Here is a 16,236-nt window from a genome sequence, read left to right on the forward strand (position 1 = left end):
TCACTATCCCAGTCCCTCTCTCCTCACTATCCCAGTCCCTCCTCTCTATCCCAGTCCCTCCTCTCTCTCTCTCCCAGTCCCTCCTCTCTCTCCCAGTCTCCCTCCCGGTCACCGATGCTCCGGCTCCAGGTGCTGTCTGGCCACCTGGCCCCGGACTCCGGGCAGCTCCGGGCCCCGGGCTCCGGGCAGCTCCAGCCTCGGGGACAGGGACACGGGAGGCCTGGCGGAGCCCCGGAGGTGGTTGTGGTTCACGGAGTGAGGACAGCGATCGGCAAAGCCAAGAAAGGAAGCTTCAAGGTACCGGGAGAGAGTGAAAGGGAACAGATGGAGAGGGAGTGTGTGGAAGGGGAGAGAATGGAGAGGGAGTGAGTGTTGAAGGGGGAGAGAGTGGCGAAGGAGTGAGTGTGGAAGGGGAGAGAATGGAGAGAGAGGGGAGGGAAAGGGAGGAGGGGGGAGGGAGAGAGTGGAGAGGGAGTGAGTGTGGCAGGGGAGAGTGGAGAGGGAGTGAGTGGAAGTGGAGAGGGTGAGAGTGAGAAAGGGGAGAGGGAGTGAGTGTGGGAGAGGGAGTGAGTGTGGGAGAGGGAGTGAGTGTGGGAGAGGGAGAGAATGTGGAGAGGGGGCGAGAGGGGGTGAGTGTGGGAGAGGGAGTAAGTGTGGAGTGGGGGCGAGTGTGGAAGGGGCGATAGAGTGGAGGGGGCGAGTGTGGAGGGGGACAGTGTTTGGAATGAATGATTGGAGGAGGGGAGAAGGAGGTGGTTCTTGGGTAATGAGGGAGTGAATGAGTTAATATCTCTAGTCTGTGAACTTTGATCCTTGCATTTGGCCATTGGCCGAGTTTGTCTGGAATGTCTGAACTTTGAACAGTGGGGAGTTGGCAACTGGAGATATTCCCAAACACCTGGAGCCTTGACATCTCCCCCTGCCCACATTAAAACTCTCAGTCTCGTACCAATCTCTCATCCCCCACCCCCTCGTTCCCAATCCCCCCCATTCCCCACCCCCTGTCCCTAACCCCCTCATTCCTCACACCCCCATTCCCCACCTCCTATTCCCTAACTCCCACGTCCCCTAACTCCCACGTCCCCTAACTCCCACGTCCCCTAACTCCCACGTCCCCTAACTCCCACGTCCCCTAACTCCCACGTCCCCTAACTCCCACGTCCCCTAACTCCCACGTCCCCTAACTCCCACGTCCCCTAACTCCCACGTCCCCTAACTCCCACGTCCCCTAACTCCCACGTCCCCTAACTCCCACGTCCCCTAACTCCCACGTCCCCTAACTCCCACGTCCCCTAACTCCCACGTCCCCTAACTCCCACGTCCCCTAACTCCCACGTCCCCTAACTCCCACGTCCCCTAACTCCCACGTCCCCTAACTCCCACGTCCCCTAACTCCCACGTCCCCTAACTCCCACGTCCCCTAACTCCCACGTCCCCTAACTCCCACGTCCCCTAACTCCCACGTCCCCTAACTCCCACGTCCCCTAACTCCCACGTCCCCTAACTCCCACGTCCCCTAACTCCCACGTCCCCTAACTCCCACGTCCCCTAACTCCCACGTCCCCTAACTCCCACGTCCCCTAACCCCCACGTCCCCTAACTCCCACGTCCCCTAACTCCCACGTCCCCTAACTCCCACGTCCCCTAACTCCCACGTCCCCTAACTCCCACGTCCCCTAACTCCCACGTCCCCTAACTCCCACGTCCCCTAACTCCCACGTCCCCTAACTCCCACGTCCCCTAACTCCCACGTCCCCTAACTCCCACGTCCCCTAACTCCCACGTCCCCTAACTCCCACGTCCCCCTAACTCCCACGTCCCCTAACTCCCACGTCCCCTAACTCCCACGTCCCCTAACTCCCACGTCCCCTAACTCCCACGTCCCCTAACTCCCACGTCCCCTAACTCCCACGTCCCCTAACTCCCACGTCCCCTAACTCCCACGTCCCCTAACTCCCACGTCCCCTAACTCCCACGTCCCCTAACTCCCACGTCCCCTAACTCCCACGTCCCCTAACTCCCACGTCCCCTAACTCCCACGTCCCCTAACTCCCACGTCCCCTAACTCCCACGTCCCCTAACTCCCACTCCCCTAACTCCCACGTCCCCTAACTCCCACGTCCCCTAACTCCCACGTCCCCTAACTCCCACGTCCCCTAACTCCCACGTCCCCTAACTCCCACGTCCCCTAACTCCCACGTCCCCTAACTCCCACGTCCCCTAGCTCCCACGCCCCTAGCTCCCACGCCCCCTAACTCCCACGCCCCCTAACTCCCACGCCCCCTAACTCCCACGCCCCCTAACTCCCACGCCCCCTAACTCCCACGCCCCTAACTCCCACGCCCCCTAACTCCCACGCCCCCTAACTCCCACGCCCCTAACTCCCAAGCCCCCTAACGTCCCACGCCCCTAACTCCACGCCCCCTATCTCCCACGCCCCCTAACTCCACGCCCCCTAACTCCCACGCCCCCTAACTCCACGCCCCCTAACTCCCACGCCCCTAACTCCCACGCCCCCTAACTCCCACGCCCCTAACTCCCACGCCCCTAACTCCCACGCCGCCCCTAACTCCCACCGCCCCCTAACTCCACGCCCCCTAACTCCCACGCCCCCTAACTCCCACGCCCCCTAACCTCCCACGCCCCCTAACTCCCACGCCCCCTAACTCCCACGACCCCTAACTCCCACGCCCCCTAACTCCACGCACCCCTAAATCCCACGCCCCCTAACTCCCACGCCCCCTAACTCCCACGCCCCCTACTCCCACGCCCCTAACTCCCACGCCCCTAACTCCCACGCCCCCTAACTCCCACGTCCCCTAACTCCCACGCCCCCTAACTCCCACGCCCCCTAACTCCCCGCCCCCTAACTCCCACGCCCCCTAACTCCCACCCCGCCCCCTAACTCCCACGCCCCCTAACTCCCACGCCCCCTAACTCCCACGCCCCTAACTCCACGCCCCCTAACTCCCACGCCCCTAACTCCCACGCCCCTAACTCCCACGCCCCCTAACTCCCACGCCCCCTAACTCCCACGCCCCCTAACTCCCACGTCCCCTAACTCCCACGCCCCCTAACTCCCACGCCCCCTAACTCCCACGCCCCCTACCTCCCACGCCCCCTAACTCCCACGCCCCCTAACTCCCACCCCCCTAACTCCCACGCCCCTAACTCCCACGCCCCCTAACTCCCCACCCCCTAACTCCCACGCCCCCTAACTCCCACGCCCCCTAACTCCCACGCCCCCCTAACTCCCACGCCCCCCAAACTCCCACGCCCCCTAACTCCCACGCCCCCTAACTCCCACGCCCCTAACTCCCACGCCCCCTAACTCCCACGCCCTAAGCTCCCACGCCCCCTAACTCCCACGCCCCCTAACTCCACGCCCCCTAACTCCCACGCCCCCTAACTCCCACGCCCCCTAACTCCCACGCCCCCTAACTCCCACGCCCCCTAACTCCCACGCCCCCTAACTCCCACGCCCCCTAACTCCCACGCCCCCTAACTCCCACGCCCCCTAACTCCCACGCCCCCTAACTCCCACGCCCCCTAACTCCCACGTCCCCTAACTCCCACGTCCCCTAACTCCCACGTCCCCTAACTCCCACGTCCCCTAACTCCCACGTCCCCTAACTCCCACGTCCCCTAACTCCCACGTCCCCTAACTCCCACTTCCCCTAACTCCCACGTCCCCTAACTCCCACGTCCCCTAACTCCCACGTCCCCTAACTCCCACGTCCCCTAACTCCCACGTCCCCTAACTCCCACGTCCCCTACTCCCACGTCCCCTAACTCCCACGTCCCCTAACTCCCACGTCCCCTAACTCCCACGTCCCCTAACCTCCCACGTCCCCTAACTCCCACGTCCCCTACTCCCACGTCCCCTAACTCCCACGCCCCTAACTCCCACGTCCCCTAACTCCCACGTCCCCTAACTCCCACGTCCCCTAACTCCCCACGTCCCCTAACTCCCACGTCCCCTAACTCCCACGCCCCCTAACTCCCACGCCCCCTAACTCCCACGCCCCCTAACTCCCACGCCCCCTAACTCCCACGCCCCCTAACTCCCACGCCCCCTAACTCCCACGCCCCCTAACTCCCACGCCCCCTAACTCCCACGCCCCCTAACATCCCACGCCCCCTAACTCCCACGCCCCCTAACTCCCACGCCCCCTAACTCCCACGCCCCCTAACCCCCACGCCCCCTAACTCCCACGCCCCTAACTCCCACGCCCCCTAACTCCACGCCCCCTAACTCCCACGCCCCCTAACTCCCACGCCCCCTAACTCCCACGCCCCCTAACTCCCACGCCCCTAACTCCCACGCCCCTAACTCCACTGCCCCCTAACTCCCACGCCCCCTAACTCCCACGCCCCCTACTCCCACGCCCCCCTAACTCCCACGCCCCCCTAACTCCCACGCCCCCTAACTCCCACGCCCCCTAACTCCCACGTCCCCTCCCACGCCCCTACCTCCCACGCCCCTAACTCCACTCCCCCTACTCCCACGGCCCCCTAACTCTCCCACGTCCACCCTAACTCCCACGTCCCCTAACTCCCACGTCCCTACTCCCCACGTCCCCTACCCCACGTCCCCTACCTCCCACTCCCCTAACTCCACGTCCCCTAACTCCCACGTCCCCTAACTCCCAAGTCCCCCTAAGCTCCCCGTCCCCTAACTCCCACGTCCCCTAACTCCCACGTCCCCTAACTCCCACGTCCCCTAACTCCCACGTCCCCTAACTCCCACGTCCCCTAACTCCCACGTCCCCTAACTCCCAGTCCCCTAACTCCCACGTCCCCTAACTCCCACGTCCCCTAACTCCCCACGTCCCCTAACTCCCACGTCCCTAACTCCCACTCCCCTAACTCCCACGTCCCCTAACTCCCACGTCCCCTAACCCCCACGTCCCCTAACTCCCACGTCCCCTAACTCCCACGTCCCCTAACTCCCCGTCCCCTAACTCCCACGTCCCCTAACTCCCCGTCCCTAACTCCCACGTCCCCTAACTCCCACGTCCCCTAACTCCCACGTCCCCTAACTCCCACGTCCCCTAACCCCCACGTCCCCTAACCCCCACGTCCCCTAACCCCCACGTCCCCTAACCCCCACGTCCCCTAACCCCCACGTCCCCTAACCCCCACGTCCCCTAACCCCCACGTCCCCTAACCCCACGTCCCCTAACTCCCACGTCCCCTAACCCCCACGTCCCCTAACCCCACGTCCCCTAACCCCCACGTCCCCTAACCCCCACGTCCCCTAACCCCACGTCCCCTACCCCCACGTCCCCTACCCCACGTCCCTAACCCCCACTCCCCTAACCCCCACGTCCCCTAACCCCCCACGTCCCCTAACCCCCACTCCCCTAACCCCCACGTCCCCTAACCCCCACTCCCCTACCCCACGTCCCCGTAACCCCCACGCCCCCTAACCCCCACGTCCCCTAACCCCCACGTCCCCTAACCCCCACGTCCCCTAACCCCACGTCCCCTAACCCCCGTCCCTAAACCCCACGTCCCCTAACCCCCACGTCCCCTAACCCCCACGTCCCTAACCCCCCACGTCCCCTAACCCCCACGCCCCTAACCCCCACGTCCCCTAACCCCCCACGTCCCCTAACCCCCCACGTCCCCTAACCCCCACGTCCCCTAACCCCCACGGCCCCTAACCCCACGTCCCCTAACCCCACACGTCCCCTAACCCCCACGTCCCCTAACCCCCACGTCCCCTACCCCCACGTCCCCTAACCCCCACGTCCCCTAACCCCCACGTCCCTAACCCCCACGTCCCCTAACCCCCACGTCCCTAACCCCCACGTCCCCTAACCCCCACGTCCCCTAACCCCCACGTCCCCTAACCCCACGTCCCCTAACCCCACGTCCCCTAACCCCCACGTCCCCTAACCCCCCCTCCCCTAACCCCCACTCCCCTAACCCCCACGTCCCCTAACCCCCACGTCCCCTAACCCCCACGTCCCCTAACCCCCACGTCCCCTAACCCCCACGTCCCCTAACTCCCACGTCCCCTAACCCCCACGTCCCTAACCCCCACGTCCCCTAACCCCCACGGCCCCTAACCCCCACGTCCCCTAACCCCCACGTCCCCTAACCCCCACGTCCCCTAACCCCCACGTCCCCTAACCCCCACGTCCCCTAACCCCCAACGTCCCCTAACCCCACGTACCCCTAACCCCACGCCCCCTAACCGCACACGTCCCCTAACCCCACACTTCCCCTAACCCACCCACGTCCCTAACCCCCACGTCCCCTAACCCCCACGTCCCCTAACCCCCACGTCCCCTAACCCCCACGTCCCCTAACCCCCACGTCCCCTACCCCCACGTCCCCTAACCCCCACGTCCCCTAACCCCCACGTCCCCTAACCCCCACGTCCCCTAACCCCCACGTCCCCTAACCCCCACGTCCCCTAACCCCCACGTCCCCTAACCCCCCACGTCCCCTAACCCCCACGTCCCCTAACCCCCACGTCCCCTAACCCCACGCCCCCTAACTCCCACGCCCCCTAACTCCCACGTCCCCTAACCCCCACGTCCCCTAACCCCCACGTCCCCTAACCCCCACGTCCCCTAACCCCCACACGTCCCCTAACCCCCACGTCCCCTAACCCCCACGTCCCCTAACCCCCACGTCCCTAACCCCCCACGTCCCCTAACCCCCACGTCCCCTAACCCCACGTCCCCTAACCCCCACGTCCCCTAACCCCCACGTCCCCTAACCCCCACGTCCCCTAACCCCCACGTCCCCTAACCCCCACTGTCCCTAACCCCCACGTCCCCTAACCCCCACGTCCCCTAACCACCCACGTCCCCTAACCCCCACGTCCCCTAACCCCCACGTCCCCTAACCCCCACGTCCCCTAACCCCCACGTCCCCTAACCCCCACGTCCCCTAACCCCCACGTCCCCTAACCCCCACGTCCCCTAACCCCCACGTCCCCTAACCCCCACGTCCCCTAACCCCCACGCCCCCTAACCCCCACGTCCCCTAACCCCCACGCCCCCTAACCCCCACGTCCCCTAACCCCCACGTCCCCTAACCCCCACGTCCCCTAACCCCCAACGTCCCCTAACCCCCACGTCCCCTAACCCCCACGTCCCTAACCCCACGTCCCCTAACCCCCACGTCCCCTAACCCCCACGTCCCCTAACCCCCACGTCCCCTAACCCCCACGTCCCCTAACCCCACGGCCCCTAACCCCCACGTCCCTAACCCCCACGTCCCCTAACCCCCACGTCCCCTAACCCCCACGTCCCCTACCCACGTCCCTACCCCACGTCCCCTAACCCCCACGTCCACTAACCCCCACTCCCCTAACCCCCACGTCCCCTAACACCCCACGTCCCCTAACCCCCACGTCCCCTAACCCCCACGTCCCCTAACCCCCACGTCCCCTAACCCCCACGTCCCTAACCCCCACGTCCCTAACCCCACGTCCCCTAACCCCACGTCCCCTAACCCCCACGTCCCCTAACCCCCACGTCCCCTAACCCCCACTCCCCTAACCCCCACGTCCCCTAACCCCCACGTCCCCTAACCCCCACGTCCCCTAACCCCCACGTCCCCTAACCCCCACGTCCCCTAACCCCCACGTCCACCTAACCCCCACGTCCCTAACCCCCACGTCCCCTAACCCCACACGTCCCCCTAACCCCCACGTCCCCTAAGCCCCCACGTCCCCTAACCCCCACGTCCCCTAACCCCCACGTCCCCTAACCCCCACGTCCCCTAACCCCCACGTCCCTAACCCCCACGTCCCCTAACCCCCACGTCCCCTAACCCCCACGTCCCCTAACCCCCACGTCCCCTAACCCCCACGTCCCCTAACCCCCACGTCCCCTAACCCCCACGTCCCCTAACCCCCACGTCCCCTAACCCCCACGTCCCCTAACCCCCACGTCCCCTAACCCCCACGTCCCCTAACCCCCACGTCCCCTAACCCCCACGTCCCCTAACCCCCACGTCCCTAACCCCCCGTCCCCTAACCCCCACTTCCCCTACCCCCACGTCCCCTAACCCCCACTCCCCTAACCCCCACGTCCCCTACCCCCCCGTCCTAACCCCCACGTCCCCTAACCCCCACGTCCCCTAACCCCCACGTCCCCTAACCCCCACGTCCCCTAACCCCCACGTCCCCTAACCCCCACGTCCCCTAACCCCCCCCGTCCCCTAACCCCCCCCGTCCCCTAACCCCCCCCGTCCCCTAACCCCCCCCGTCCCCTAACCCCCCCCCCCCTAACCCCCCCCCGTTCCCCTAACCCCCCCCCCGTCCCCTAACCCCCCCCCGTCCCCTAACCCCCCCCCCCCCTAACCCCCCCCCGTCCCCTAACCCCCCCCGTATCCCCACGCCCCCCGTTCCCACGCCCCCCGTTCCCCACGCCCCCCATTCCCCACGCCCCCATTCCCCACCCCCATTTCACACCCTATCCCCTAACTCCCACGTCCCCTAACCCCCCCATTCCCCACCCCCCCCTCCCCCGTCCCCACCCTATCCCCTACTCCCACGTCCCCTAACCCCCCATTCCCCACGCCCCCCCATTCCCCACGCCCCCCATTCCCCACGCCCCCATTCCCCCGCCCCCCATTCCCCCCCCCCCATTCCCCACGCCCCCCATTCCCCAGCCCCCCATTCCCCACGCCCCCCATTCCCCACGCCCCCCATTCCCCCCCCCCCATTCCCCACCCCCCCATTCCCCACGCCCCCCCTTCCCCACCCCCGCCCCCATTCCCACGCCCCCCATTCCCCACCCGCCAATTCCCCCCACCCGCCAATTCCCCCCACCCGCCAATTCCCCCCACCCGCCAATTCCCCCCACCCGCCAATTCCCCCCACCCGCCAATTCCCCCCACCCGCCAATTCCCCCCACCCGCCAATTCCCCCCACCCGCCAATTCCACCCCACGCCCTGCCAATTTCCCCCCCACTTCCCAAGTCCCCCCATCCGCCATTCCCCCCACGCGCCAATTTCCCCCCACCTCGCCAATCCCCCCACCCGCCAATTCCCACCACGAGCCCAATTCCCCCCACGCGCACAATTCCTCCCCCCCACCCGCCAATTCCCCCCACCCGCCAATTCCCCCCACCCGCCAATTCCCCCCACCCGCCAATTCCCCCCCACCCGCCAATTCCCCCCCCACCCGCCAATTCCCCCCACCCGCCAATTCCCCCCACCCGCCAATTCCCCCCACCCGCCAATTCCCCCCACCCCCAATTCCCCCCACCCGCCAATTCCCCCCACCCGCCAATTCCCCCCACCCGCCAATTCCCCACGCCCCCCATTCCCCACGCCCCCCATTCCCCCACGCCCCCCCCATTCCCCACGCCCCCCATTCCCCACGCCCCCCATTCCCCACGCCCCCCATTCCCCACGCCCCCCTTCCCCACGCCCCCCATTCCCCACGCCCCCCTTCCCCACGCCCCCCATTCCCACGCCCCCCCATTCCCCACGCCCCCCATTCCCACGCCCCCCCATCCCCACGCCCCCCATTCCCACGCCCCCCATTCCCCACGCCCCCCATACTCCCCACGCCCCCATTCCCACGCCCCCCAGTCCCCACGCCCCCATTTCCCCACGCCCCCCATTTCCCACGCCCCCCATTCCCACGCCCCCCACTCCCCACGCCCCCCACTCCCCACGCCCCCCTCCCCACGCCCCCCCCTCCCCACCCCCCCTTTCCCCACGCCCCCCTTTCCCCACGCCCCCCTTTCCCCACGCCCCCCTTTCCCCACGCCCCCCATTTCCCCCGCCCCCCATTTCCCACGCCCCCCCATTTCCCACGCCCCCCATTTCCCACGCCCCCCCATTTCCCACGCCCCCCATTTCCCACGCCCCCCATTTCCCACGCCCCCCCATTTCCCACGCCCCCCATTTCCCACGCCCCCCATTTCCCACGCCCCCCATCCCACGCCCCCCCATTTCCCACGCCCCCCCCTTTCCCCCCCCCCCCATCCCACGCCCCCCCATTTCCCACGCCCCCCCATTTCCCGCCCCCCCATTTCCCCACGCCCCCCCCATTTCCCACGCCCCCCCCATTTCCCACGCCCCCCCATTTCCCACGCCCCCCATTTCCCACGCCCCCATTTCCCACGCCCCCCATTTCCCACGCCCCCCATTTCCCACGCCCCCCCATTTCCCACGCCCCCCATTTCCCACGCCCCCCATTTCCCACGCCCCCCATTTCCCACGCCCCCCATTTCCCACGCCCCCCCATTTCCCACGCCCCCATTTCCCACGCCCCCCATTTCCCACGCCCCCTTTCCCCCCCCCATTTCCCCGCCCCCCCATTTCCCACGCCCCCATTTCCCACGCCCCCCATTCCCCACGCCCCCTTCCCCACGCCCCCATTCCCCACGCCCCCCATTCCCACGCCCCCTTCCCCACGCCCCCCATTCCCCCCGCCCCCTTTCCCCACGCCCCCATTCCCAGCCCCCCACCCCCGCCCCCCACTCCCCGCCCCCACTCCCCACGCCCCCCACTCCCCACGCCCCCCATCCCCACGCCCCCACGCCCCCCTCCCCACGCCCCCCACTTCCCACGCCCCCCACTCCCCACCTCCCCGCCCCCCACCCCCCACGCCCCCCATTCCCCACGCCCCCATTCCCCACGCCCCCCATTCCCCACGCCCCCCACTCCCCACGCCCCCCACTCCCCACGCCCCCCACTCCCCACGCCCCCCACTCCCCACGCCCCCCACGCCCCACGCCCCCCACGCCCCACGCCCCCCACGCCCCCCATTCCCCACGCCCCCCCCATTCCCCACGCCCCCATTCCCCACGCCCCCCATTCCCCACGCCCCCCCATTCCCCACGCCCCCCCATTCCCCACGCCCCCCATTTCCCACGCCCCCCCATTTCCCACGCCCCCCATTCCCCACCCCCCCCATTCCCACCCCCCCATCCCCATTCCCCACCCCCCATTCCCCATTCCCCACCCCCTGTCCCTCACCCCCCCATTCCTCACACCCCCATTCCCCACCTCCTATCCCCTAACTTGTCCCCCAACTCCCTCGTCCCCCAACTCCCTCGTCCCCCAACTCCCTCGTCCCCCAACTCCCTCGTCCCCCAACTCCCTCGTCCCCCAACTCCCTCGTCCCCCAACTCCCTCGACCCCCCCGACCCCCTCGTCCCCCGACCCCCTCGTCCCCTGACCTCCTTCGTCTCTTTTTTAAAAATAAGTTTGAGGTACCCAATCCATTTTTTCCCCATTAAGGGGCAATTTAGCGTGGCCAATCCATCTATGCTGCACATCTTTGGGTTGTGGGGCTGAAACCCACGCAAACACGGAGAGAATGTGCAAACTCCTCACGGACAGTGACCTGGGGCCGGGATCGAACCTGGATCCTCGGCGTCGTGAGACAGCAGTGCTAACCACCGTGCCCCCCCCCCCCCCCCCCCCCCGAATCTCTAACCTCCTCTATTCCACACCCCTCAGGCTCCAACCCCCATTTACCCACCCCCTCAATCTCTAAATCCCCTTATCCCTAGTCCTCTCGGTCTCTGCACCCTTATTTTCCACCTCCGAGACCCCCCCCCCCCCCACACACACCTGCCTCTGACTTAACGGGGGCGCCCGAGTAACTTCTGTGATCCCTACAGGACACGGGACCAGGTGAACTGCTATCCGCTGTCATGTTAGCTGTGCTGAGAGATGTCGGACTTCAGCCTCATCATCTTGGGGACATATGTGTTGGTAACTGAAGCCTATCTATCCTGTTACTTTTTTTTATTGAAAAGTCCCTTTTTGTTTTTCAATCTTTAATCCAATTCAGAAGAGAGAGTGCTGTCATCAGGGATCCAGGCTGACTCTCCTCCAGAATATTCAGGGAGTGTTGAACTCTTGTGATGTAGCCCTTGTTCCATTGTAGCTCATCTGCACACTGGAATCAAATAAATGACCAATGGAGTTCTGGCGGCATGGTCACACAGTGGTTAGCACTGTTGCTTCACAGCACCAGGATCCCAGGTTCGATTCCCGGCTTGGGAAGCCTGCACGAGTGCTCCGGTTTCCTCCCACAAGTCCCGAAAGATGTGCTGTTAGGTGAATTGGTCATTCTGGCGACTAGGGGCTTTTCACAGTAACCTCATTGCAGTGTTAATGTAAGCCTACTTGTGACACTAATAAAGATTGTAGAAGAGTCGTATCGGACCGGAAATGTTACCCTCTTCACAGATGCTGCCAGACTCGCTGCGTTTATCCTGCATATTCTGCTTTAATTTCAGATCTTCCGCTTCTGTGATATTTTGCTTTTATATTTCATAAATGACCAGAAAAAAAATCTCTCTCTATGTCGAGGGATGTAATAATAATGATAATCTTCAATGTCACAAGTAGGCAGCCCGGTAGCATTGTGGATAGCACAATCGCTTCACAGCTCCAGGGTCCCAGGTTCGATTCCAGCTTGGGTCACTGTCTGTGCGGAGTCTGCACGTTCTCCCCGTGTCTGTGTGGGTTTCCTTCGGGTGCTCCGGTTTCCTCCCACAGTCCAAAGATGTGCAAGTTAGGTGGATTGGGCATGATAAATTGCCCTTAGTGTCCAAAATTGCCCTTAGTGTCCAAAATTGCCCTTGGTGTTGGGTGGGGTTACTGGGTTATGGGGATAGGGTGGAGGTGTTGACCTTGGGTAGGGTGCTCTTTCCAGGAGCCGGTGCAGACTCGATTGGCCGAATGGCCTCCTTCTGCTCTGTAAATTCTGTAAAATTCTGTAGGCTTACCGTAACACTGCAATGAAGTTACTGTGAAAATCCTCGAGTAGCCACATTCCGGCGCCTGTTCGGGTACACAGAGGGAGAATTCAGAATGTCCAAATTACCTAACAGCACGTCTTTCTGGACTTGTGGGAGGAAACCGGAGCACCCGGAGGAAACCACACAGACACGGGGAGAACGTGCAGACTCCGCACAGACAATGACCCAAGTTGGGAATCGAACCAGGGACCCTTGCGCTGTGAAGCAATAGTGCTACCCACTGTGCTACCGTGTTACAAGAATCATCATAGAATCCCTACAGTGCAGAAGGATGCCATTCGGCCCATCAAGTCTGCACCAACCCTCTGAAAGAGCACCTTACTCAGGCCCACGTCCCTGAACTATCCCCGTAACCCCACCAAACCTTTGGATACTAAGGGGTAATTTAGCACGGCTAATCCACGTAACCTGCACATTTTTGGATTGTGGGAGGAAACCGGAGCACACCCACACGGGGAGAACGTACAGTCAGTCACCCAAGATGGGAATTGAACCTGGGACCCTGGAGCTGCGAAGCAGCAATGTTAACCACTGTGCTATCCTGAGGAGGCTTCCCTTAAATGTTCTTCTGGAACCTTTAATGTCTGCTTTCCAGGGTAATTAGTATTTTGCCTTCACACCTTAACTGAAAGAAGACACCTCGGACAGTGCTGCACTCCCTGGGTGCTGCACTCGAAACATCAGCCGGCTTCCTGTGCTCGAGTCTCCCGGAGTGGGGCTTGAACCCGCTACCTTCTGATTCGGAGATGAGAGTTGGCAAAGGCCAAGTTTCTTTATTGTTCCACCGGCGAGGCTAACATTGCTGCCCATCCCTATCTGCCCTTGAACTGAGTGGCTTGCCTTTGCTGAAGGCAGTGAAGCGTTGTGGTGACTTGAGAATTATTATTCGACTATTATTAGTCAAATGCGTCATTTTAAAGAAAGAAGTTCTTCATATAAACAGCAAAGTTTAACAACAACAGTAATAACTATGAAAACAGGAGCAGTAGTGAACCGATCTTGTTCACAGAACACTCTTGCACACTGCGAACCCCGCCCCCCCCCCCCCCCCCCCCACCCAGCTCGCACATGCTCAGAACCCTCCAGTAAAACAATTACATTGGAGAAAGAACACTCAAAATGACACTCTGCCGGGGAGGCAGTGGCACAGTGGTGTTGTCGCTGGGCTAGTAATCCAGAGATCCCGGGTGATGCTTTGGGGACCTGGGTTCAAACCCCACCAATGCAGATGGTGAAATTTGATTAAATAAAAAAAACGGAATTAAAAGTCTAATGCTGACCATGAAAGCATTGTCCGTTCAGTCAGCAGTTCAGAGGGAAAATGCAATGTTAGCATTCATGTCGAGAGGACTAGAATACAAGACCAGGGATGTATTAAGGCCATAGTCAGACCCCATTTGGAGTATTATGAGCAGTTTTGGGACCCGTATCTAAGGAAGGATTTGTTGGCCTTGGAAAGGGTCCAGAGGAGGTTCACAAGAATGATCCCTGGAATGAAGAGCTTGTCGTATGAGGAACGTTTGAGGACTCTGGGTCTGTACTCGTTGGAGTTTAGAAGGATGAGAGGGGATCTTGTTGAAACTTACAGGATACTGCGAGGACTGGATAGAGTGGATGTGGAGAGGATGTTTCCACTTGTAGGAAAAACTAGAAGCAGAGGACACCATCTCAGACGGAACGGACGATCCTTTAAAATCGAGATGAGGAGGAATTTCTTCAGCCAGAGGGAGGTGAATCTATGGAACTCTTTGCCGCAGAAGGCTGTGGAGGCCAAATCACTGAGTGTCTTTTTAAGACCGAGATAGATAGGTTCTTGATTAATAAGGGGATCAGGGGTTATGGGGAGAAGGCTGGAGAATAGGGATGAGAAATTATCAGCCATGATTGAATGGCGTAGCAGACTCGATGGGCCGAGTGGCCTAATTCTGCTCCTGTGTCTTATGGTCTTATTGTCGATTGTTATTTTTTTAAATATAATTTTTATTGGAATTTTTTACAGAAAATATAAAACATAACGACAAACAATGAAATGCCACAAAATAACCCATAATAACTGTAACACCCCCAGACCATATCGACGCATGTATCCCATCCCCCACCCCCCCCAACCCCAATGAACAACAAAAGAACTTAAAAATAAATTTAAATTAAATAAACAAACATAGTCATCGTCCGCCCCCCCCCTCACCTTTTCCCTCCCCCTCCCCCCCCCCGGGTTGCTGCTGCTACTGTCCCTGTACCCTATCGTTGAGCCAGAAAGTCGAGAAAAGGTTGCCACCGCCTAAAGAACCCTTGTACCGACCCTCTCAGGGCGAATTTGATGTTCTCTAGCTTAATGAAACCCGCCATGTCATTGATCCAGGTCTCCACGCTTGGGGGCCTCGCATCCTTCCATTGTAGCAAGATCCTTCGCCGGGCTACTAGGGACGCAAAGGCCAGCACACCGGCCTCTTTCGCCTCCTGCACTCCCAGCTCCACCCCAACCCCAAAAATCGCGAGTCCCCATCCTGGCTTGACCCTGGATCCCACCACCCTCGACACCGTCCTCGCCATCCCCTTCCAGAACTCCTCCCTTTGTCGATTGTTATTAAAAAGCCATCTGGTTTACTAAGCTTTGACAAAGAGTCATCGGACTCGAAACGTTAGCTCTTCTCTCTCCCTACAGATGCTGCCAGACTTGCTGAGATTTTCCAGCATTTTCCCTTTCGTATCTGGTTCACTCATGTCCTTTAGGGAAGGAAATCTGCTCTCCTTACCCGGTCTGGCCTACAGACCCACAGCAATGTGGTTGACTCTTAAATGCACTCAGGGATGGGCAACAAATGCTGGGCCGGCCTGCAAGGCCCACATCCCCTGAACAAATGTTTTTAAAAAGGCCACTCGGCCCATCATGTCTGCGCCAGCCGCAAAATGAGCTGCATCCCCTTTTCCAGCATTTGGTCTGTGACCCTGACTTGAGGTTGCCAATCCAGACACCTTTACAATTGAGTTGAGGGTTTGTACCTCTCCTACCCCTTCAGGCAGCGAGACCCCCACAACCCTCTGGGGGCAGAGTCAGCCGGGTAAGGGCAGCAGATTCCCTTCCCCGGATGGTCACCCTCACTGACGATGAGCTTTAATTCCAGATTTAATGATTACATTTCAATTCTGTTACAGCTGCTGTGGGTGGGATTTGAACCCACGTCCCCGGAGCATTAACCTGGGGCCTCTGGGTTACTAACCCAGTGACATTACCGCTACTCCACACTCCCCCGCGTTGGTGAATGCATTTTCCCGTCTACAGAGGTAACGTTAAGGGATTGCAGGTTGTGAATTGGAGAGCGTGTGTGTGGATGAGGGCACTGCTGATCCTCCTACAGGGACAGCACCGTGACGGAATGTCACTCACAGTCTGGGGCCCATGTCAACCACTTGATGCATTTTCAGTGATAAGAAATGCAAGCCTTGATGCGCTATCAATTACGACGAGACGAG

The 16,236-nt window shown here is 62.1% G+C and overlaps 1 protein-coding gene across 1 annotated transcript in view; it reads left to right on the top strand.

Moving 5' to 3' along the window:
- The window catches only part of acaa1 (acetyl-CoA acyltransferase 1), a 48,268-nt gene continuing 32,032 nt past the window's right edge, over positions 1 to 16,236 (top strand). The window contains exons 1-2 of the mRNA XM_038798561.1: positions 1 to 297; positions 11,614 to 11,707. Of these exons, the coding sequence (XP_038654489.1) occupies positions 115 to 297; positions 11,614 to 11,707 (277 nt within the window). The 5' untranslated portion in view covers positions 1 to 114. The remainder of the gene's footprint in view (positions 298 to 11,613; positions 11,708 to 16,236) is intronic.

Source organism: Scyliorhinus canicula, chromosome 5 (assembly GCF_902713615.1).
Source record: "Scyliorhinus canicula chromosome 5, sScyCan1.1, whole genome shotgun sequence".
In the NCBI taxonomy this organism is placed as follows: domain Eukaryota; kingdom Metazoa; phylum Chordata; class Chondrichthyes; order Carcharhiniformes; family Scyliorhinidae; genus Scyliorhinus; species Scyliorhinus canicula.